Source organism: Felis catus, chromosome B1, assembly GCF_018350175.1.
Source record: "Felis catus isolate Fca126 chromosome B1, F.catus_Fca126_mat1.0, whole genome shotgun sequence".
In the NCBI taxonomy this organism is placed as follows: domain Eukaryota; kingdom Metazoa; phylum Chordata; class Mammalia; order Carnivora; family Felidae; genus Felis; species Felis catus.
Window position 1 is genome coordinate 144047097 of NC_058371.1, and position 24267 is coordinate 144071363.

The 24267-nt window shown below is 37.1% G+C and overlaps 1 protein-coding gene across 2 annotated transcripts in view; it reads left to right on the forward strand.

The window, feature by feature from the left end:
- The window catches only part of CDKL2 (cyclin dependent kinase like 2), a 53748-nt gene that overhangs the window by 19416 nt on the left and 10065 nt on the right, over positions 1-24267 (forward strand). For both annotated transcript variants that reach the window (XM_019829355.3, XM_006931059.5), the window contains 10 exons: positions 196-390; positions 2328-2506; positions 4702-4814; positions 6309-6448; positions 15756-15844; positions 18398-18533; positions 19406-19695; positions 20306-20399; positions 23097-23220; positions 23595-23701. In XM_019829355.3, coding sequence (XP_019684914.2) covers positions 196-390; positions 2328-2506; positions 4702-4814; positions 6309-6448; positions 15756-15844; positions 18398-18533; positions 19406-19695; positions 20306-20399; positions 23097-23220; positions 23595-23701 — 1467 coding nt within the window. The remainder of the gene's footprint in view (positions 1-195; positions 391-2327; positions 2507-4701; positions 4815-6308; positions 6449-15755; positions 15845-18397; positions 18534-19405; positions 19696-20305; positions 20400-23096; positions 23221-23594; positions 23702-24267) is intronic.

Here is a 24267-nt window from a genome sequence, read left to right on the forward strand (position 1 = left end):
GGCTTTATTGTATTATCTGAGAGGAGAATGGGGCAGTATGGTCTTTTGACTATAATTTAAAAACCAGAACATACTTTTAACAGTTTATACTGTTTATGAATTTTATTTTTCTTATCCTAAGACTTTAGATTGTGACTAATTGCTACATAATTTGATCTTGGAAAAATGATTTTGCATTTTTTTTTTTTACAACAGCAACTGAGGCATGAAAATCTGGTCAATCTGTTGGAAGTGTGTAAGAAAAAAAAACGATGGTACCTAGTCTTTGAATTTGTTGACCATACAATTCTTGATGACTTGGAGCTCTTTCCAAATGGTCTAGACTACCAACTGGTTCAGAAGTATTTATTTCAGATTATTAATGGAATTGGATTTTGTCACAGTCACAATGTAAGTATTTAGGTTAAATAATGATTTTTCCAATGATTAACTCACCAGATACCATCACTTAATTAATGAGACACTTGCCTAACCTAAAGTTTGGACCAGTAAAGTAATTGAAATAAACTGTGTTACTTTGATACTGCTAATTTTCATGATTCATAATAACATGTATTCTTTCTTCCAACATTTTATTATGAAAATTTTAGGCTATACCGAAAAATTGAAAGAGTGTACATGAATACCCATATAACCACCATGTGGACTCTATACTTGTTAACATTTTGCTGTATTTGCTTTATGACATATTTATTCATCTAGTCATCCATTTATCTACCCATTACTCTGTCTTATTTATTTATGCATTTGAAAGTAAGTTACAGACATCAGTACATTTCAACTTTAAGTACTTCAGCTATGCATATTAAACTAGAGTTTAAAATTTGTTTGCTGTGATTTTTTGCTTTTTTGCTTTTTTAAGGTAGCATTTGCTGAGTGAAATGCACAAATTTTAAGTTCACATTCTCTCGCCTAGTTGTGATGTATGAAAATCCCTGCTCTTACCCTATTGTCTATCACAATCATTTTATATCCTTTGAATATCATATAAAGGCACCTCTAGGTGAAATGACATTTATAAAATGAATAACTCAGCACATTGATTCTACCAGTTTTACAAAATATTTTTAAATGACATTTTTTTGGTATGATTATACAAGTAACAAATGCTGATAGAGTGGGGCTGGCCCTGTGACCTCACCGTTGATGTCTAGGATGTAACAGAAGTTGGTAGCCTTGCAAAATGCTCAGCAATGGCAGATTGATGCTGGTCATCTGGAAGAGCTTAAAATAAATATATTTTTTAAAATTTCAAAATGAAGCTTACTTGTATTAGAGAATAAGCCTGATGATTTGTTTTGCCTAGCTGTAGAGTTTTTAGTATTTCTCCCACTGTCCTGTTTTCTCCTTCCATAGTCTCTCCTTTAGAAATCTTAACAAATGACCTTATTTTACTCTTTACATTTCTGATTGCCTGATGAATGCCTCCACTTGGGTGCTCAACAATCCACTTAAAAGCCCACATGGCTAAAACTAAACTACTTACTATTCCATCAGAACAAACTTTTTCTAGATGTTTCTTTTTTTTTGATGGAACCATTATTTTAGATTCCCAGGTTTAAGTAAAATATCTGAGATTACTTCCTAAGTTCTGTTCATGCTTGACTGAAGATAATTCTAACTTGTACCTCTTTCCATTCTATTCCTCTGAATACCAGCCTTGTTTGGGCCCTTATCCTCTCGTAGTTGTCCCAATGCTCTTCTCCTGGCCTTTAGTCCTTCTTCTGATTTAGTTTGTTTATGGGCCAACATCTATAAATACCATATTGGTTATGTCACTTCTGTGGATTCCCATGGCCTTGACACCAACTCAGACTTCCCAGGCTGGAGGTTGAGGCAGCCTTCCACCCTAGTATATAACCTCTACTCTAGGAAAAACACTTCCCCAGAGTTTCCTGATCTATTTTTGTCTTTGCTTTTTTGCTCTTCTTGTTACCTTCACTTGGATTGTCCTTCCATTTCTATATTTATCGAGGTCACACATAGTATTAGAGACATGTCTTTCATAAAATTTTTCTGTGACCAGTCTAGTCTTCAATGATAGTCTTACTTTCTTAGTCTTGAGAGTAGTCATTAACAGAACAATTGATTTGGTATTTAGTAATATATATTTCATCCAATATCTTTGATTAAGTGAAATTTCAAGCATAAATGTTCTTTCTTGCTCAGCTAGGTCCCAGTTTCTTTAAAGCCAGGAACAATTTTATATGCTTTTATCTGTATTTGTTATAGGGACAAAAATAGTACCCTGCACATGTCAGGTGCTCAAAAAATAATATACTTAACTTGATGTGCCAATATATGTCATACTTCGCTTTTTGTCTTAGATCATACACAGAGATATAAAGCCAGAGAATATATTAGTCTCCCAATCTGGCGTGGTCAAGTTATGTGATTTTGGATTTGCGCGGACATTGGCAGCCCCTGGGGAAGTTTATACTGATTATGTGGCCACCCGATGGTATAGAGCTCCAGAACTATTGGTCGGCGATGTCAAGTATGGCAAGTAAGACATCAGCAAAGGGGGTGGAGGGCAGAGAGGGCATATTTAACACATTTTTTCTTGATAAAATGGAATATGTTTCTAATATAATGAAAGATCACTCTAACACTGAAAGGTAAGTTTTACATTTAAGGGAACTTTATTTATTTAAAAAATGAAATCCAAGTTGGTTAACATACAGTGTAATAATGATTTCAGGCATAGAATTTAGTGATTCATCACTCCCATGTAACATTCAGTGCTCATGCCAACAAGTGCCCTCCTTTTTTTTTTTTTTTAAATTTTTTTTTCTTCAACGTTTTTTTTATTTATTTTTGGGACAGAGAGAGACAGAGCATGAACGGGGGAGGGGCAGAGAGAGAGGGAGACACAGAATCGGAAACAGGCTCCAGGCTCCAAGCCATCAGCCCAGAGCCTGATGCAGGGCTCGAACTCACGGACCGCGAGATCGTGACCTGGCTGAAGTCGGACGCTTAACCGACTGCGCCACCCAGGCGCCCCAACAAGTGCCCTCCTTAATGCCCATCACCCATTTACCCAATCCCCCACCCAGCACCCCTCAGTTTGTTCTCTGTGTTTAAGAGTCTCTTACAGTTTGCCTCCCTCTGTTTTTATGTTATTTTTCCTTCCCTTCCCCTATGTTCATCTGTTGTGTTTCTTAAATTTACATTTAGGGAACTTTATGACTTGTTCTTTTTGGTGCTTCCCCTTTAAATGTTTTGTGTGTGTTTGTGTGTGTGTGTGTGTGTGTGTGTGTGTGCGCGCGCGTGTGTGTGCGCGCGCGCTTGTGTGCTTGCAATAAATTGGGGTGAGCATACTTATTTTAAAGGTAGAGAAATCAAGATGAGCAAGTGGGTTTTTTGGTGTGTGTGGTCTGTTCTCTGCAGTGGGTTGGAAATAGATGTATTTATTACTTGTAAAGAAAGACAACATTGATTGGGTAAGTCTGACACTTGGAATGAGGCAAGGTGGAGTTGACAAGGATGAGGGGAGAAACATAATTGAGTGGAACGTTTTTAAAATATAAATTATCTGCATAAATGAGTTCTTCAAAGAAGAAGGGATGGTAACTCACTGCTTTTGGTAGAAATCTTTCTCAAATGTTTTCTAGGGGTGCCTGGGTGGCTCCGTCAGTTAGGCCTCCCCACTGTATTTCAGCTCAGGTCATGATTTCACAGTTCATCAGATCCAGCCCTGTGTCCAGCTCCATAGTGAGAGTGTGGAGCCTGCTTGGGATTCTCTCTCCCTCTCTCTCTGCGCATTCCTCTCTCCCACTCACATGTTCATGCACACACACTCTCTCTCTCTCAAAATAAATAAATAAATATTAAAAAATGTTTTCTACACTTTCTGTGTTTTCAGTGCACACATCATTTAATATTTTCTTGATTACTCTGAGTTCTCATTTTGTTATACTGTAACCTTTCTATAATTTTATTTTTATTTTATTAGAAAAAATTTTTTAATGTTTATTTTTTGAGAGACAGAGCATGAGCAGGGGAGGGACAAGAGGGGAGTAACAGATTTCAAAGCAGCCTCCAGGCTCTGAGGTGTCAGCCCAGAGCCCAAAGTGGGGCTCGAACTCATGAACTGTGAGATCATGACCTGAGCCAAATTGGATGCTTAATCAACTGAGCCACCCAGGTACCCCTTTATACCATTTTATAATTCAGCTATGACCTTAAACAATTTCAAGGTAGTTGTCCCTATGTGAATGATACCAGCATATTCTGCTTTAAGTTCTTGGGTCTGATTTTTAAGATAATGTTTCTATTTTTCCCGTTAGCTCCTAGTTCCCCTTGTCGTTACTGTATGTGTCCCAAACAACCTTCTCCTGTGCTGTTTTCAGTGTATGGTGGGATAGATTGATCAACCTGGTTAGAATAATGTATAAACAAAGAATGAATAGGCTTTGAATGAAAGCCCAAAAAACTTATTTCCAGAATAAAGTACATATTATAACGGTTTTGAGAAGCCTTTTCCTTCTTGTCACGTGATTGAAGTTTCTGGAAATCTGAGTTAGGTAAAATTGGGAATTAGTACTTGAAGTTTATAGGGAAATGTATTTTTATGAGTAATTTAACGCTTGCTACTAATATTCTCAATACCAAGAATACCAAATAGTAGTATGCAGAACAGATTCAGTCACATAAGCATAGTAGGATGCCAGATTTTATACCACATTGCTTTTATTTCAGGGCTGTTGATGTATGGGCCATTGGCTGTCTGGTAACTGAAATGCTCATGGGAGAACCCCTTTTTCCTGGAGATTCTGATATTGATCAGCTATATCATATTATGACGTGTTTAGGTAAGATTATACATCTGCATTTTAAATTTTAGAGGTTTTTCTCCTATGTTTTTGTTTGTATTGATTTTACTACTTGTTAGTATATTAAAGATGGTATGTGTTTTAAGTGGAGGTAGGGAGCCAATAGGAAAATCTCATCTATTTATATTAATTCATTCTCAGTCTGGCTTTGGTTTGTCTGGCAAATGGTCTTATTCATGCTCTCATCCACCCTCCTGCCCCACTCCCCACAAAGAAAAGAGCAAAGGCTGTACATTTTCTCTGCACTTATGCATTCAATAAATCACATGTAGAGGATGCAAATGGTTTTTTCTGGGGGGCGGGGTTAGCAAGTGTTTGGTGGAATCCGACTGTTACCCTTATCCTCATCTTCAAATTGAGAGACCGAGACTTCTTAGGTAGTTTAATCTTGTTGCAGATATGACTTTTGTTGTTAGTGTTTTGGACAGAATTTTAAAGCTAGATTATCAAAGTCTTACATTTGTTGAAATACGAACTTCATATTGGGAGATGGATCTTGGAAAATGGAAATAATGGGAAAATACTTGGGGGGGGGGGCATGTAACTGTTGGATTTTAAGTTTCCAGGGTAGAAATTCAATAAACAATACAGTAGTTTCTTACAGCAGAATTTTCATATGTATTTTATACTAGATTAGGTACTAAAGTTGAAGAAAAAGATAAAACTACTCAAATCAGACTTTAAACACAGGTATAAAATCAGTAGATTTTTAAATTTTTGAAAAAGATTTTAATTTTTTAAAATTTAAATTTTAATAATTAAAACAATTTATTTTCATTTTCAAACTAAATTCTTTTTTTTTTAAATTTTTTTTAACGTTTATTTATTTTGGAGAAAGAGAGAGACAGAGCATGAACGGGGGAGGGTCAGAGAGAGGGGAGACACAGAATCCGAAACAGGCTCCAGGCTCTGAGCTGTCAGCACAGAGCCCGACGCAGGGCTGAACTCACGGACCGCGAGATCATGACCTGAACCGAAGTTGGCCGCCTAACCGACTGAGCCACCCAGGCGCCCCCAAACCAAATTCTTAAAGGGTGGAACTTATTTATCTAGATTCTGATCATATGACTAGTAATATTTTCATTGTTTTGGTCAGCACTTTATGCTTTGTTGTTAGAAATGAAGTGTTGGTACTTATATCTAAAAAATTAGAAAATGTTCTTTACCTATCCTTTTCCTATGCACCCTCATGACTTCAGTTCTATATATAGTGGCTTGTGAATTTTCTAAATGAGTAGGTTGAGATAAGAATGTTAATTTTCTTGAGTTGACTTACATCAAAACCACTATTGAAGACTGCCAGGTACCATCACCAGAAGAACACTGTTTTTGGGTGATTTTGCATGTTGAGGCAGCCCTAACTCCAAGGCCATAAGCTGTGTTCTACTCTTTTGTCCATGCCACATCACCTGTCTCTTTGCCATTTCTATCATGAGGTATAATGACAGAGATGTGTGCTGTTCTCACTTCCAGGTAATCTAATTCCAAGACATCAGGAGCTGTTTTATAAAAATCCTGTGTTTGCTGGAGTAAGGTTGCCTGAAATCAAGGAAACGGAACCTCTTGAAAGACGCTATCCCAAGCTCTCTGAAGTTGTGATAGATTTAGCAAAGGTAATCATATGTTTTACTTTCTTACAGTGAATTTATATTATGGAGACATGGTTTTCTCTTTTTCTTGTCTAGTTGATCTTTTAGGTCAACGATTTCCTCTCTTGATTTTATTTTGTTATTATTTTTTAAATTTTTTTAACGTTTTATTTATTTTTGAGACAGAGCATGAACAGGGGAGGGTCAGAGAGAGGGAGACACAGAATCTGAAACAGGCTCCAGGCTCTGAGCTGTCAGCACAGAGCCTGACGCGGGGCTCGAACTCACGGACCGTGAGATCATGACCTGAGCCGAAGTCGGCTGCTTAACTGACTGAGCCACCCAGGTGCCCCTGTTATTATTTTTTTAAGTAAACTCTACCCCCAACGTGGGCCTCAAAACTCGGGACCCTGAAATCAAGAGTCACATCCTCTACTGACTGAGCCAGGCAGGCCTCTCTCCCTGCCCCCACCCTTTCTTTGCCAGTAAGCTCTATGCCTAACATGGGGCTCAAACTCACAACCTCCAGATCAAGAGTCGCATGCTCCACAGAATGAGCCAGCCAGGTGCCCCTATGTTGCTTTTAGTTTGTTTTTTTTTAGTTAATTTATTCTCAAGTTAGTTAACATGCAGTGTAGTCTTGCCTTCAGAAGTAGAATCCAGTGATTCATCACTTACGTATAACACCCAGTGCTCATCCCAACAAGTGCCCTCCTTAATGTCTATCACCCATTTTCCCCACCCCATCAACCCTCAGTTTCTCTGTATTTAAGCATTTCTTATGGTTTGCCTCCCTCTCTGTTTTTATCTTATTTTTACTACCCTTCCCCTTTGATCATCTATTAAATTTCTCAAATTACACATGTGATTGAAATCATGTCATGTGATATCTGTCTTTCTCTGACCGACTTATTTCGTTTAGCATAATACTGTTCAGTTCCATCTGTGTGGAACTGTGTGTGTATATTATATATGTATGTATACATGTATATATACATGTATGTGTATATGTGTATATACATATATGTGCATTTAATATATATTATATACACATACTGTATACGTATGTATGTGTATATGTATATATGTATGTATATACCACATCTTCTTAATTCATGCATCAGTTGATGGACATTTGGACTCTTTCCATAATTGGACTAGTGTTTATAGTGCTGCTATAAATGTTGTGGTACATGTGCTCCTTTGAATCAGCACTTCTGTATCCTTTGCATAAATTCCTAGTAGTGCTGTTGCTGGGTCATAGGGTAATTCCATTTTTAATTATTTGAGGAACCTCCATACTGTTTCCCCAGAATGGCTGCACCAGTTTTCATTCCCACCAAAAGTGCAAGAGGATTCCCCTTTCTCCACATCTTCACCAACATCTGTTGTTTCCTGAGTTGTTAATTTTAACAAATCTGACTTGTGTGAGGTGGTGTCTCATTGTGGTTTTGATTTGTATTCCCCCGATGAGGAGTGATGTTGAGGATCTTTCATGTGTCTGTTTGCCATCTGGATGTCTTCTTTGGAAAAGTGTCTATTCATATCTCCTGCCCAGTTCTTCACTGGATTATTTGTTTTTTTGGGTGTTGAGTTTGATAAATTCTTTATAGATTTTGATGGTTTCCTGTCTCACATTTAGGTCTTTCATCTATCTTGAATTTATTTTTGTGTATGCTGTAAGAAAGTGGTCCAGTTTCATTCTTCTGCATGTTGCTGTGCAGTTCTCCCAGCACCATTTGCTAAAGAGACTGTCTTTTTTCCATTGGATATTCTTTCCTGCTTTGTCAAAGATTAGTTGACCATATATTTGTGGGTCCATTTCTGAGTTCTCTATTCTATTCCATTGGTCTGTGTGCTACTGTCTTGATGATTATAGCTTTGTAGTAGAGGCTAAAGTCTAGGATTATGATGCCTCCTGCTTTGGTTTTCTTTTTCACCATTACTTTGGCTATTCAGGATGTTTTGTGGTTCCATACAAATTTTAGGTTTGTTTGTTTTAGCTCTGTGAAGAATGCTGGTACAATTTTGATTGGGATTGCATTGAATGTGTACATTGCTTTGGGTAGTATTGACATTTTAACAGTATTTGTTCTTCCAACGTGAGCATGGAATGTTTTTCCATTTCTTTGGGTCTTCTTCAATTTCTTTCATAAGCTTTCTATAGTTTTCAGCATACAGATCTCTTACCTCTTTGTTTAGGTGTATTCCTAGGTATTTTATGGTTTTTGATGCAATTGTAAATGGGACTGATACCCTGATACCTCCTTCTCTTGCTTCATTATTGGTGTATAGAAACATGACTGATTTCTGTACATTGATTTTATATCCTGCACTTTGCTGAACTCCTGTATCAGCTCTGGCAGTTTTTTGATGGAGTCTTTAGGGTTTTCCATGTAGAGTATCATGTCATCTGTGAAGAGGGAAAGTTTGACTACTTCTTTGCCAGTTTGGATGCCTTTTATTTCATTTTGTTGTCGATTGCTGAAGTTAGGACTTCCAACACTAGTTAACCAACAGTAATGAGAGTGGACATCCCTGTTGTGTTCCTGATCTCAGGAGGAAAACTCTCAAGTTTTTCCCCATTGAGGGTGATCTTAGCTGTGGGCCTTTCACATATGGCTTTTATCATATTAAGGTATGTTCCTTCTATCCTGACTTTCTTGAGAGTTGTTATTAAGAAAGGATGCTGTATTTTGTCAAATGCTTTTTCTATTGACAGGATCATATGGTTCTTATCCTTTTTTCTATTAACGTGATGTATCATGCTGATTGATTTGTGAATATTGAATCAACCCTGTAGCCCAGGAATGAATCCCATTTGATCATGATGAATAATTCTTTCAACATACTGTTGAATTCAATTTGCCAGTATCTTGTTGAGAATTTTTGCATCCATGTTCATCAGGGATATTGACCTGATTTCTCCTTTTTAGCAGGGTCTTTGTCTGGTTTTGGAATCAAGGTAATGCTGGATTCATAGAATGAGTCTGGAAGTTTTTCTTCCATTTCTATATTTAGAATAGTTTGAGAAGAATAGGTATTAACTCTGCTTTAAATTTCTGTAGATTCCCCTGGGAAGCCACCTGGCCCAGGACTGTTATTTGTAGGGAGATTTTTGATAACTGATGCAATTTCTTCACTGGTTATGGGTCTGTTCAAATTTTCTATTTCTTCTCGTTTGAGTTTTGGTAGTGTGTGAGTGTCTAGGAATTTGTCCATTTCTTCCAGATTGTCTAGTTTGTTAGCATATAATTTTTCATAGTATTCTCTAATAATTGTATTTTTGTGGTGTTGGTTGTGATCTCTCCTCTTTCATTCGTGATTTTATCTATTTGGGTCCTCTCTCTTTTCTTTTTGAGAAGTCCGGTGAGAGGTTTATTAATTTTGTTTATTCTTTCAAAAACTCAGCTCTTAGATTCATTGATCTGTTCTGCTGTTCTTTAGGATTCTATATTGTTTATTTCTGCCCTAATATTTATTATTTCTCTTCTTCTGTTGGCTTTGGGCTTTCTTTGCTGCTGCCTTTCTAGCTCCTTTAGGTGTAAGGTTAGGTTGTGTACTTGGGACCTTTCTTGCTTCTTGAGATAGGCCTAAACTGCAATGAATTTTCCCCTTAAGACTACCTTTGCTGCATCCCAAAGGATTTGGACTGTCATGTTTTCATTTGCTTCCATATATTTTTAGATTTCTTCTTTAATTTGACTCATTCATTCTTTAGTAGGATGTTCTTTAGCCTCCATGTAATTGGGGGCTTCCCAGATTTTTTCTTGTGGTTGGTTTCAAGTTTCATAGCATTGTGATCTGAAAATATGCATGGTATGACCTCAATCTTTTTATACTTGTTGAGGGATGTTTTGTGACACAGTATGTGATATATTTTGGACAATTTTCCATGTGTGCTTGAGAAGAATGTGTATTCTACTGCTTTAGGATGAAAAGTTCTGAATATATCTGTTAAGTCTATCTGGTCCAATATGTCATTCAGAGCCATTGTTTCTTTATTGGTTTTCTGCCTAGATGATCTGTCCATTGTTGTAAGCAGAGTATTAACGTCCCCTACAATTGCGGTATTAGTATCCATACATTTGTTTAGGTTTGTGATTAATTGGTTTATATATTTGGGTGCTCTCTTCCACATTGGGGCATAAACATTTACAATTGTTCTCTTCTTTTTTTTTCTTTTCAAAGTTTATTTATTTGTTTTGAGAGAGAGAGAGAGGACGAGAGAGAGAATCCCAAGCAGGCTCTGCACTGTCAGCACAGAGCCCAATGTGGAGCTCAATCCCATGACCCTGGAATCATGACCTTAGCCAAAATCAAGAGTAGGATGCATAACTGACTGAGCCACCCAAGTGCCTCCACAATTGTTAGCTCTTCCTGATGGATAGATCCCTTAATTTATACAATGCCCTTCTTCAATTCTTGTTACGATCTTTGTTTTAAAATCTAGTTTGTCTGATATAAGTATGGCTACTCTGGCTTTCTTTTGATGTCTAGTAGCGTGACAGATGGTTCTTCATCCTCTCACTTTCAATCTGCTGGTGTCCTTAGGTCTAAGATGAGTTTCTTGTAGGCAGCATATAGATAGATCTTATTTTTATTATTCATTATGATACCCTGTGTCTTTTCATTGAGGCATTTAGTCCATTTACATTCAGAGTGATTATTGAAAGATATGGATTTAGTGCCATTGTGTTATCTGTAGGTTTCATGTTTGTGGTGATATCTCTGGTCCTTTGTAGTCTTTGCTGTTTTCCACTCACAGAGTCCCCCTTAGGATCTCCTGCAGGGCTGGTTTAGTGGTCATGAACTCCTTTAGTTTTTGTTTGTCTGGGAAAACCTTTCTCTCTACTATTCTTTTTTTTTTTTAATTTAATTTTTTATTTTTTAAAATTTACATCCAAATTAGTTAGCATATAGTGAAACAATGATTTCAGGAGTAGATTCCTTAATGCCCCTTACCCATTTAGTTCATCCCCCCTCCTGCAACCCCTCCAGTAACCCTCAGTTTGTTCTCCATATTTAAGAGTCTCTTCTGTTTTGTCCTCCTCCCTCTTTTTATATTGTTTGTTTCCCTTCTTTTATGTTCATCTGTTTTGTCTCTTAAAGTCCTCATATGAGTGAAGACATATGATTTTTGTCTTTCTCTGACTAATTTCACTTAGCATAATACCCTCCAGTTCCATCCACGCAGTTGTAAATGGCAAGATTTCATTCTTTTTGATTGCTGAGTAATACTCCATTATATATATATATACCACATCTTCTTTATCCATTCATCCATCGATGGACATTTGGGTTCTTTCCATACTTTGGCTATTGTTGATAGTGCTGCTGTAAACATGGGGGTGCATGTGTCCCTTCAAAACAGCACACCTGTATCCCGTGGATAAATGCCTAGTAGTGCAATTGCTAGGTCGTAGGGTAGTTCTATTTTTAGTTTTTTGAGGAACCTCCATACTGTTTTCCAGAGTGGCTGCACCAGTTTGCATTCCCACCAACAATGCAAAAGAGATCCTCATCCTCTTTCTCCGCATCCTCGCCAACATCTGTTATTGCCTGAGTTGTTAATGTTAGCCATTCTGACAGGTGTAAGGTGATATCTTATTGTGGTTTTGATTTGTATTTCCCTGATGATGAGTGATGTTGAGCATTTTTTCATGTGTCTGTTGGCCATCTGGATGTCTTCCTTGGAGAAGTGTGTATTCATGTCTTTTGCCCATTTCTTCACTGGATGATTTGTTTTTTGGGTGTTGAGTTTGATAAGTTCTTTATAGATTTTGGATACTAACCCTTTATCTGTTATGTCATTTGCAAATATCTTCTCCCATTCTGTTGGTTGCTCTCTCTATTATTCTTAATGATAGCCTTGCTGGATAAAGGATTCTTGGCTGTGTATTTTTCCTATTCAGCACATTGAATATTTCCTGCCCCTGCCTTCTGGCCTGCCAAGTTTCAGTGGACAGGTCTGCTACTGCCCTTATGTATCTACCCTTGTAGGTTAAGGCCCCTTTGTCCCTAGCTGCTTTCAGAATTCTCTCTTTATCTTTGTATTTTGTCAGTTTCACTGTGATATGTCATGAAGTTGACCTGTTTTTGTTGATTTTGAAGGGAATTCTCTGTGCCTTTTGGACTTAGATGCCTGTTTCCTTCCCCAGATTAGGGAAGTTCTCAGCTATAATTTGTTCAAATAAACCTTCTGCCCCTTTCTCTTGCTCTTCCTCTTCTGGAACTCCTATGATACGGTTATTATTTCATTTCATGGAATCATTTACCTCTCTAATTCTACCCTTGTGATCTAGTAATTTCCTTTCCCTCTTTTTTCCAGCTTCATCATTTTCCATAATTTTATCTTCTATTTCATCTATTCTCTCTTCTGCTTCTTCCATCCTTGTTGTCACTGTATCTAGTTTATTTTGCATCTCATTTATAGCATTTCTTAATTCATTGTGACTATTTCTTAGGTCTTTGATCTCTGCAGCAGTAGATTCTCTGCTGTCTTCTATGTGTTTTACAAGCTCAGCTATTAGTTTTATGACTGTTATTCTAAATTCTAGTTCAGATATATTGTTTATATCTGTTTTGAACAGTTCTCTGTCATTTCTTTCTGGATTTTCTCTTGAGGAGAATTCTTCCATTTCATCATTTGGCTAGGTTTCTGTCTTTTATGTGTTTAATAGCTTGTTATGCGTCCTGCATCTGTGAGTACTACGATATTAAAAAGGGTCATATGCTGTCCAGGGCCTGACACTTCAGGAAGTGTTTTTGGAGTGTGTTACATGCACTCTGTTGTTGCGTTTTGACTGCTCTATCCCACTGATCAGTCCTCTGCAAAGCTCCTCCTTGCTTGTAGTGGTGGGGTGTTTGAATCTTCCACCAGGTTTGCTTTGATTTGTTCATTGGAGTAACCCTGATTTGCCCTTGGGTGACAGTTTTTTCTCCTAGATTGCAGAATAGAGAGGAAACTGGCTATGACTTTATAGTTCACCTCTATTTCTTCTCATAAGACATTTTGGCATGGGATGTCATGCCAATTACAGACACATTTAAAGCTGGTATTCCACACCACAATGCCAATGTCCTGCGTTTGGGCCCTGGTGGCTGTAATTTTTGTACATTAAGAAAGAGTTTAAAAAATTAAATAATTTGGCAGGGAGATCTTTGGAAGGAAAGGCCTGAAAAAAATTTTTTAAAGGAATTTTTTTAAGCTTATTTATTTATCCTGAGAGAGAGAGAGAGAGAGAGAGAGCACAAGTCATGAGGAACAGAGAGAGAGGGAGAGAGAGAGAATCCCAATCAGGATCTGTACTGTCAGCACAGAGCCGGATGTGGGGCCCAAACCCACAAACTACAAGATCATGACCTGAGCTGAAACCAAGAGTTGGATGCCTGACCTACTCAGCCACCCAGGTGCCCCAAGGCCTGAAAATTTTATTTGTTTTAAGAAACTGTTTAGTGTTATCTAGCACGTTTTAAGTATAAAAACATCCTCATAACAGTATCTTTTTAATGTTTAACATTTGAAATGCAAGCCTATATAAGTGGAAAAGAGAAGAAAAATGGATAAGGAAATAAAAAGAAAGGTAAAGAACTAGCAAATTATTATTTTTTTTAATATTTTTTATTTTTGAGAGAGAGAGAGAGAGAGAGAGAGAGAGAGAGAGAGAGAGAGAGAGGAGAGAGAGGAGAGAGAAGGAGGAACAGAGAGAGAGGGAGACACAGAATCTAAAGCAGGCTCCAGGCTCTGAGCTATCGGCACAGAGCCCAATGCGGGGCTTGAACTCAGGGACTGTGAGATCATGACCTGAGCTGAAGTTGGAAGCTTAACTGACTGAACCACCCAGGTGCCCCAAGAACTAGCAGATTATTAAAGCACAGGGCGTAGGATCATGACATGTACTGTAGTGTTAAGGAGCCTTTTGCTTAATGACTAGATTTGCTGAAGCTAATTTACAAATGATCATCACCTTTGCCTTGTAGTTGAGGAAGCTATTAGGGCAATTCTCACTAGACCTTTTGGAGTTGTTAGATCAAAAAATTCTTATTAATTAGGACTTTCCTGAAGTATTGATAAAATAAGTGCAGTATATCTAAAACACCAAGATCATATCACATTTACTCAAGATATTTTTTGCTTTTAAAATTTTTAAAATAGCTCATTAATAAAAGTTTATTAAGCTTATAAACAATTGTAACAAGTTCTTAGATGAATACATTTCTACTTTTCTATGTAATCTTCTAACAGACTTAAATATTTTTCATGGAGGCCAGCTTTATGATCTGTCTATAGAGATTTAAAGGGAATGAAGGTAAAACTATTATCCAGTTTATGTCCCTTATAATAGAATTCCCATAACGTTTAAACATTTTATTCTGGAAAACTACAAACAGAGAAGTAGAAAGAATAGTAGTACAATGAACCCTTGTGTATTTATCATCTAGATGCAACAATTAACAGCATCTTGACAGTCTTCTTTTTACCTATCTTCATCCTCCTCAGCTTTGTTTTTTGTAGCATTTTGAAGCAAATCCCGGATATTCTATTACTTCACTTATAAATACCTTAATCATTTGTAGAATTTTTCTTGTTCATTTAAAGCTATTTATTGAGTTTTTTCTGTTTTTCCTGGCATTAAGTGGTTCTCATAAGTCAGAACAAGACCTGCATTAAAATCAAATAATCTATGTGAAGTATCCAGCACAGTGATATACACAGAATAGGCCCTTTCCCTTCTATTGTGCAAGGCTTTAAATTTTAAAAATTAGGGAAAAAAATATTTCCCTAATATTATAAAACATCTAACTAATGCTCAAAGTGTCACTGATTTTCTCATAATTTCTTTTTATAATTCAAACTAGGATCTACATGAAGTCTATAGATCACAATTGGTGGATATATCTTAATTTACAAGCTCATCTTTATCTCTTTTCTTTTTTGTTTAAACCTTGCCATTTATTTGTTAAAGAAAGTAGGTTGTTTGACCCTTAGAATTATCCACATAGTATAGTTTAATATGCTCCTCTGTCTTGTATTTCTTATAAACTAGAGCTAGAGCTCATCAGAATCAGGTTGATTTTTGGCAAGACCATGTCGTAAGAGGTTTGTATGTTTCCATCCAGAGACACCACATGTCTGATGGTCTTTCTTTTTGTGATATTAGCAACCACGAGTGGTCATTGTCTAGATTTGTATTTTTTTCTTTATCATTTATTATGTTTTTAAAGTTCATTGACTATAAACAGCAATTTTCTATTTTTCTACATTCAGAAATTTAAATGTAGGCAGTTTTTGTTTGATATGTGCTGTATGTATTCCTTGGTTTTCCAGAAATGCTTACATATTGACCCAGACCAAAGGCCCTTCTGTGCTGAGCTCCTGCACCATGATTTCTTTCATATGGATGGATTTGCTGAGAGGTATAGTACTGGCTCATGTTTTCCGGGGTGTCCCAACCTAGAGTTAAAGTAAAGGTATTTCTCTTATTTCTATACACACCCGCTTGTATACAGTCTCAAATATTGACGACCCTACCTCTATTCAGCCTTAGCAATACTGCAGTTCCTAGGAGTGGTCCCCCGCGTTCACTGAATTAGGGGTCTAGGTTGACATGAAGCAGTTACATCCCGCTTTTCTTTCTGTCTCCCTGTGGTGACATCTACCACTCAGGTCACTGATTTGTATGTTGCTACGAGTTCGTGTTGCCATCGTTTTGGGTACCGATGCATTTCCAAAGGTACCATCTCCTGTTGCCACTGTACCCACATCACACCCGGTCATGTGACACTGTTGCCAGTGCTGTGCTGGGACCTTGATGTGCCAAACTTGTGAGTGCCAGAGCTGCCGGTGCGGTCTCTTGTGCTGTCTCAGCTGCTGGCATCAGTGCAGCTAACAAAACCAAGAATAGTGAGATGGGTGGCAATGACAATGCTTGACATTTCTACCAATCCATTTAGTGTTTCGCTTAATGAAAGATACCTCAGTTCTCATATTGCATCTGCGTTCAATTAGTTGTGTTAGGTTGTTTTGATTGAGATCTACAAATAAACCTTGGCCTCACATATATATGGAGTTGGAAAATGGAAGAGTATTTTAATAGCCCTTTTAGATAATTGTTTCCGATTCTGTGTCTCCCTCTCTCTCTGCCCCTCCCCCATTCATGCTCTGTCTCCCTCTGTCCCCAAAATAAATAAACGTTGAAAAAAAAATTAAAAAAAAAAATTGGGGCGCCTGGGTGGCGCAGTCGGTTAAGCGTCTGACTTCAGCCAGGTCACGATCTCGCGGTCCGTGAGTTCGAGCCCCGCGTCAGGCTCTGGGCTGATGGCTCAGAGCCTGGAGCCTGTTTCCGATTCTGTGTCTCCCTCTCTCTCTGCCCCTCCCCCATTCATGCTCTGTCTCTCTCTGTCCCAAAAATAAATAAACGTTGAAAAAAAAATTTTAGATAATTGTGGGTATTCTTTATTGAGTCCATAACCTAAATTTTGATACTATGCCAAAACCTGGCAGTAGTAGTTCTTAAGGGTTGGTTGCATTGCAGAGTCTGAAACATATCAGTGAGCTTTCCGTACCCTGTTACATTAAAATCCATTTATCTATCTTCTTGCACTTTGAATAGAGCTTTTAGCCATGTGTGTTTTTGTGGTATCATTATTAGTCACTTGGAAAATACTATTTTGCTAAATAATGCAGATCTTTAAAATGGTGACACATTTCATTATATAGTATCAAAAAGTCACATTCTCTCTCATCAGAAAAGTCTTTTTAAGTTTTGGGAATCGGCTACAGTCACACTAGTGCACACAAGTTTAACAGAATTGTAATTTTGCATAAAAATGTGAATTTTATCGTCAACACAAATGCTGTCAGTTGTTTTCCTTTGCTCATTTTTTAAAAGTAAATGTTTGCAGAATACTCCAAGTCTGAATAACTGTAGTTTTCTGTCATCCTTTCTTTCAAGTAAAAAATGTTGCACGAAAGAAGTGGCTAGTTTAGTTTGTATCTCAAACAATAACACAGTTCCTTTCCCTAAGACAGCCACTGCACTTCGGTTCGTAGCGGGGTGCTTCATGCACATTCCCTTCTTTCACACGGAATATGAAAAAAGACTGGTGTTCAAAGGTTTTGATTTAATAAAATTAAATACTTCTTTATTATTTCATAAGGGACGTTCTTAAGCAAAACTGCCTTTGTTTTTTTAAACTGAGAATGTGCATATGAATATGAAGAACACCATAACTGTCAGTACAGTTTGGTGCCATTGCTTTAATTCTTGGTAAGGTGCCAGCAGTCTCACCTACCATTGCTTTTTACACCATCAGTGCCAGTGTCAATGTAGAGGAAAAGCAGTCATCTTCCTATTAAGGTAAAGAATAGCTTTGACCTTGTGAACCTCCTGAAAAGTTCTCAGGGATTCCCAGGGTTCTACAGACTACCTTTTGAGAACTGCTAATCTAGGCCATACTTTTTCTCATGAAAAGAAAATGTTTTTTAATGTTTGTTTATTTTTGAGAGAGAGAGCCACAGAGTGCGAGTGGGGGAGGGGCAGAGAGAAACACAGAATCCCAAGCAGGCTCCAGCACAGAGCCTGTCAGCACAGAGCCTTACCCGGGGCTCGAACTCACAAACCGTGAGATCATGACCTGAGCCAAAGTCAGACACTTAACTGACTGAGCCACCCAAGTGCCCCAATAATTTTTCTCATTTTAAATAACATAGTCTAGTTTAATACTCAATACAAAAAAAAAATCTTGAAAATGAATTTTTTCTAGGTTTATCTGTCTTATACAATTTTATTGTGTTTAAAAAAAAATTTTTTTAATGTTTATTTATTTTTGAGAGAGAGAGAGCGAGCAAGCAGGGGAGGGACTCAAACTCATAAACCATGAGATCATGACCTGAGCCAAAGTTGGAGGCTTAACCCACTGCAGGCGCCCCTACAATTTTCTTGTACTGACAAATGTATTTTTATGTAGGTTTTCTCAGGAACTACAGTTAAAAGTACAGAAAGATGCCAGAAATATTTCTTTATCTAAAAAATCTCAAAGCAGAAAGAAGGAAAAGGAAAAAGGTGATTCCTTAGGCGAAGATAGAAAAATGCTTGTGGTACAGGTAAATGTCCATGTTTTCATGTGTATTAAATTTTAAATGTAATATATCCTTTTATTTTTGGAGGAAAATAAATGAATATAAAAAAAGAGGTTTTCTGAGCAGTGAGAAGTTGTTAACTTTTAGCTTAGTTGTAAAAATGTACCTTCTCTATAGACATTACCTTTTGAAAAACTGCCTTAACATACCGTGTTTTGAGTGCCTACTGTGTACCAGAGTGTGTATCAGACTGTGCAGTAGGTCTTGTCAGGAAGTCATACTTATCTAAGAACATTTAGACCCATGTACTCACATATAAACACATGGACACAAACACATGCATGTATCATTTTTTCCCTTAAATGATATGAGAGAAAAATATCATTTAAATTTTTTTTGTATAAAGTAGAGCACTTTAAAATTGAGATTTGGGTATTTAATTTATTTGAAGTTTACATTTGCATGTTGGTTACCTAGAATCTGTTCTTGGTAAGGTAATTCCAATCCATCAACAATCCACTCACATTTTTTCAAATGAACCAAAAGAAGAAGGCAGTTCTCAGTTTTGTATTTCCTGACTTTAGATACATAAGAACAAAAGTAGTGATACTTAATTTCTCTTTCACATTTTTCTACTGAAATATATAAAAATTTGATATATGTGTGTATCATATTCACCTGATATATAGCAGAGCTATTGCATTTCTATTCAAAATAAATGTCTGACCAAGAATCCTGGGTGTAATTTTAATTCCATAGATAGAATAAAGAAAACAGGGGCATGAGAAAGTGATATTTATGGAATTCTGCAGTAGTTGATGAGTTCTTTACAGGAAGAGGTAATTTTTCATTCTCCTCAGATCATTAATGTTGTTAACATTTTTATTAATGGTCAGGATACCAATGCTGATCCCAAAGTTAAAGATTCTAAAGTATTTAAAATAAAAGGGCCAAAACCGGAAGGAGAAAAAGTCAGTCGAGCTTCAAATGCGAGCTGTCTCCCTGACAGTGGGATGAGCCGCATCACAACCGTGCCTTCTACAAGCCTCAGAGATTGCAGCAACGGAAGCGTGGATCACACCAGAAATCTAGGCGTGGCAATTCCTCCACTTGCGCACAATCTTTCCACGGTGGCTCCCGGTGTTAATTCTGGAATGGTGAATATCCCAGGAGTTCAGAGTCACAGGTATGAATGAGGAAAATAAGAACAAAATGTTGTTTCAGGGTATGTCTGCAAATTGCGAGTGTTAATCCATTCAGCCACATTCTACTTTCGGGCTTCTGGGTGCTCTTCATTCTTGTAAGCGTTCTGTTTCAAAATGCTTTTGGCCTATGTAATGAAAGTTGTTAGCATTTGATAAAAAAAAAAAAATTCACCTGAGTCTTAAGAAAGTGGATTGTACTCTGTAAGGTGAAGAGGGTCTATAACTATTTATTCTAAAAATGTGAAAAGAGGTTATCATAATAAAAGAAATAATTGGTTTTGGGCGTCTGCTGCTACATGGTATGGCTGTGGGTATTTGGTGATACAAAGAAGCTCATTTGGGAAATTTTGCTGAAAGAAAAGTAATTTATTTGTTTGGACTTGGGAGCGAGGTGGGAGGCATGAGGGTAGTGGTAAAGGACAGAACGTTTCACCAGAATTATGTACATTGTATGAATAGGCATTAAATGCTGATTAAACTGCATGTCACTTAGTTTTGTGTCATTTGGTTTTGGTTTTGTGGTTGAAAAAAATAGTTACTGCTGGTTCTAACTTAAATTTGTTGTTGTTGTTGTTGTTGTTGTTGTTGCAGAGTGGATGAGAAAACCAAGAAGTATTGCATTCCATTTGTTAAACCACATAAACATTCTCCATCAGGCATTTATAATATTAATGTGACCACATCAGTAAGTGAACTCTTACTCCCATGATAGAAGAGCAAGCATTAGTCATTTCTAGACTTCTATTAATGTTAAATATAATAGTGAAGAACTAACTGGCAATCTTATTTGGAGACATATCATAAAGTGGAACCTTAATTATATGTGTATCATCCCAACCTGTCACAATCATAAATGTGAAAGTCTTAAAGTTTAAGTAAGTTTTGTAAGTCTAGATGTTTAAATATATTATTTAAATGACATGTTTTAATTTTTTTAGTAACAGTAAATTTTCTTAACTTAATACTCGGTGATCAGTTCTTTTTTAGAGTAGGTGACAAGATAAATTGTTGTATCTCACATAAGATTTTTGGTGAAAGTATTCTAGGGGTGCCTGGCTGGCTCAGTCAGTTAAATGTCTGACTCTTGATTTCGGCTCAGGTTATGGTCTCATGGTTTGTGGGTTCAAGCCCTGCACTGGGCACTGACAGTCAGAGCCTGCTTGGGATTCTCTGTCTCCCTCCCTTTCTCTCTGCCCCTCCTTTGCTCATGCTCTATCTCTTTCTCAAAATATATAAACATTTTTTTAAAAAAGAAAGTATTCTATTTATTCATTTAATAAATATTTATTGATAACTTATTATGAGACACTGGAGATGAATCAATCTGTCTCTCTCTTCAAGGAGCTCATGGTCTAGTAGAAGATCAACAAATTAAAGCAGTGTCAGATTATAAGAATGGCAGCATGTACAAGGCTCAGAGGTTTTCTGAAGGTTCAGAGGAGTGTTACTTTGCTTAACGTAACTGCCAGAATGCTTCTTTTTTTTTTTTTTTAACTTTTTTCTTCAACGTTTTTTTATTTATTTTTGGGACAGAGAGAGACAGAGCATGAACGGGGGAGGGGCAGAGAGAGAGGGAGACACAGAATCGGAAACAGGCTCCAGGCTCCGAGCCATCAGCCCAGAGCCTGACGCGGGGCTCGAACTCACGGACCGCGAGATCGTGACCTGGCTGAAGTCGGCTGCTTAACCGATTGCGCCACCCAGGCGCCCCAGAATGCTTCTTTTTAAAGTTAACTTAAATCATCATCACTTTTCCATTGACTGGTCATCTCTGAGTCAAGACCAAAATCCTAACAGGGCTTGTAAGTCCCTGATTGACCCAGGTCCCCATCCCTCTTATTCTACCCCTGGCTACGCGCCCTCTCTCTCTCTCTCTCTCTCTCTCTCTCTCTCTCTCTCTCTCTCTCTCTCTCTCTCTTTGAAATTTTACTTGTTTTTAATGTTTATTTATTTATTTTGAGAGAGAGAGAGTAAGAACATGAGCAGGGGAGGGGCAGAGAGAGAGAGGGGGAGAGACACAATCCCAAGCAGTCTCTCGTGCAGAGCCCAATGTGGGACTCCATCTCACATTGGGATCATGGGAAATCATGACCCAAGCGGCAATCAAGAGTCAGATGCTTAACTGCCTAAGCCACCCAGGTGCCCCTGGCCTCTCTTACTCTTGGTCAGTCTATTGCAACCCACTGATTTCCTTGTATTCCTTGAACCTGGCCAGACATGCGCCTATATTTGGGCTTTTGCACTTATTTCCTGTGCTTTAGAACATTCCTTCCCCCAGATAATCCAAAGAATTTGCTTCTTCTCCTCCTTGGCTTACATGAAGCCTTATTGTGAGGTCTTCCCTAGTATTAGAACTCATTTTGTCTCGCATTACTCTCTTTTCTCTCTCCTGGCTTAATTTTTTTCCATTACATACACCTACCAGCCTCTATATTTGCTTATTTATATATTGTCTGTCTCCCGAACTAGAATGTACATTTCCAAGGTAGGAATATGTGCTCTGTTTTCCTTACAGCTCTACCCCACACCTAGAACATGTTTAGCACCATAGAAAATGCTTACAGAATGTGATGAATGAACTCTTGTGCCAGGGAATGGAGGTGTGGATGTATTCCCAAAGAGTACTTTTCTCTCAAATTTCCCTTGTCTACCCTTCTCGTTATCCTCAGAGCTGAACAAGAGTAGCCTTCTTTTCATATCTCTCATGATTTGGGCATTACATTTGCTTTTCTTTTAATTATTCTTGGCCCACGATTTCTGTATCCACAGTACTTTCCTTTTTTTAATACCCTACTGATTTCTTTGTAGATATTTTTGTGTTTTACATTCTTGATCTGCTTTGGAGGATTACTTTGATCAGCAAGGCTTTCAGAGTAGCTGGCTCAATAGCACTTTGCTGGAATTGATATCAGCCTTCTTTCAGGCATTGCATAATCAACACTGGCTGTCAGTTTTAGATCTTATTTCTGTTTATCCTTATTTTTAAGAGGCAGTCAAGAAAAGAGGTAGAGATTAATGGGAAGAAGACACACTTGAGTCTTAATAAAAATTATTGGAGGCAGAACTTTGCCTAAACTTTTTACAACACCTAGGTTGAAGACCAACCTGAGGTCTGAACTTGCTATTTTTCGGACATGCAGATAGTTTTTTTTTAACTAATTATTTTATAACTAATTTGAACCAAGAGTCTTAGCACTTACTCTATTAAAAGAACAAGCAGAAAATTCCAAATAAAGAAACTCAAAAGCTCATTACAGGACTTCTGAAGTTTTGTGTTATTCTTGAATTCCTAAATTTTAGGATATCAATATAGTAGTTACAAAAGGGGCAAGCCAAGCTTACCTGAAGGCTAATTCACTTGTGTTAATCATTCTGATCTTAGGTCCCAAGTGAAAAGAGCCTACTTCAGGCAAATAAGAAAAGAAGGGAATACTCAAAGACAGATGTCCGTTTGCCTGAACTGAACTATAATCATCTCCCTGAACTAAGAGCCTTAGAAGGCATAGGTATGTATAATGCTTTTACTTTTCAGCCTTTTTGTTTATATTATTTAAAATTTATGTTACATTGGAATACCTGCTGGCTCAGTCAGTGGAGCATGTGACTCTTGATCTCAGGGTTGTAAGTTTGAGTCCTATGTTAAGTGTAGAGATTACTTAAAAATAAAATCTTAAAAAATAAATAAAATGTATGTTAAGTAAACTAACAAAATATTAAAAGTAAAAAATTGTAGTAACTTTATGTGTTTCCATATGTAAATATTTACAGACTTATGTATGTAAATATGTACACTAAGTATATACTGAGGGACAGCTATAGAATGTGGAAAACTAATACAAATGTCTAATTTTTAAATGTGTTTGTGGTTATTTTTATCTAGCTCGAAATTCCAGGTTAATAAGGAAAGAGAACAAAAATCTCTCAGAATCTCGAATTCCTTCTCTGGCCACTATTGACTTGCACGCCCCCAGTATTGGATTACATCAGGTACAGAAATACTTTATATTTCTGGGGAAATATATATATTTATATTTCTAGAGAAAGCTCGCTCTTAAGGATTGGGCAAGTTTATTGGTGGGATCCATACAATTTTGTTTGTCAAAGTTTTTCTTACTGTTCATTGCACTTAGTACCTTTATTACATGTATACTTATATAGACATTTTCCAGCTTACCGTCATCAGTTTTTTATAGATTAAAATTATGTGTGTGTGTGTGTGTGTGTGTGTGTGTGTGTGTGTGTGTGTGTGGCCTAGCTATGGGTTTTACATAACTTTTGTGGTAACTCATAGTATTTCACTGAGTTAACCCCAAAACTATAACCTATCTTTCACTCTTTGAATTGCCTGTATCCTTTTAAAATGTATCCTCTATTTGACACGTTTCCCCAAGACTATCTACTTTGTGCATGTTAAAGACTTGCTATTCTATATATAATTATTTTTCTATAATTTCTCTTAATTCTACAGAATATTTATATTTCTGCTGCTTTAATAACAGTCCCATCACTCATTTTTACATTAAGAAAACTCGCAAACTTTTAAATTCCCTGAG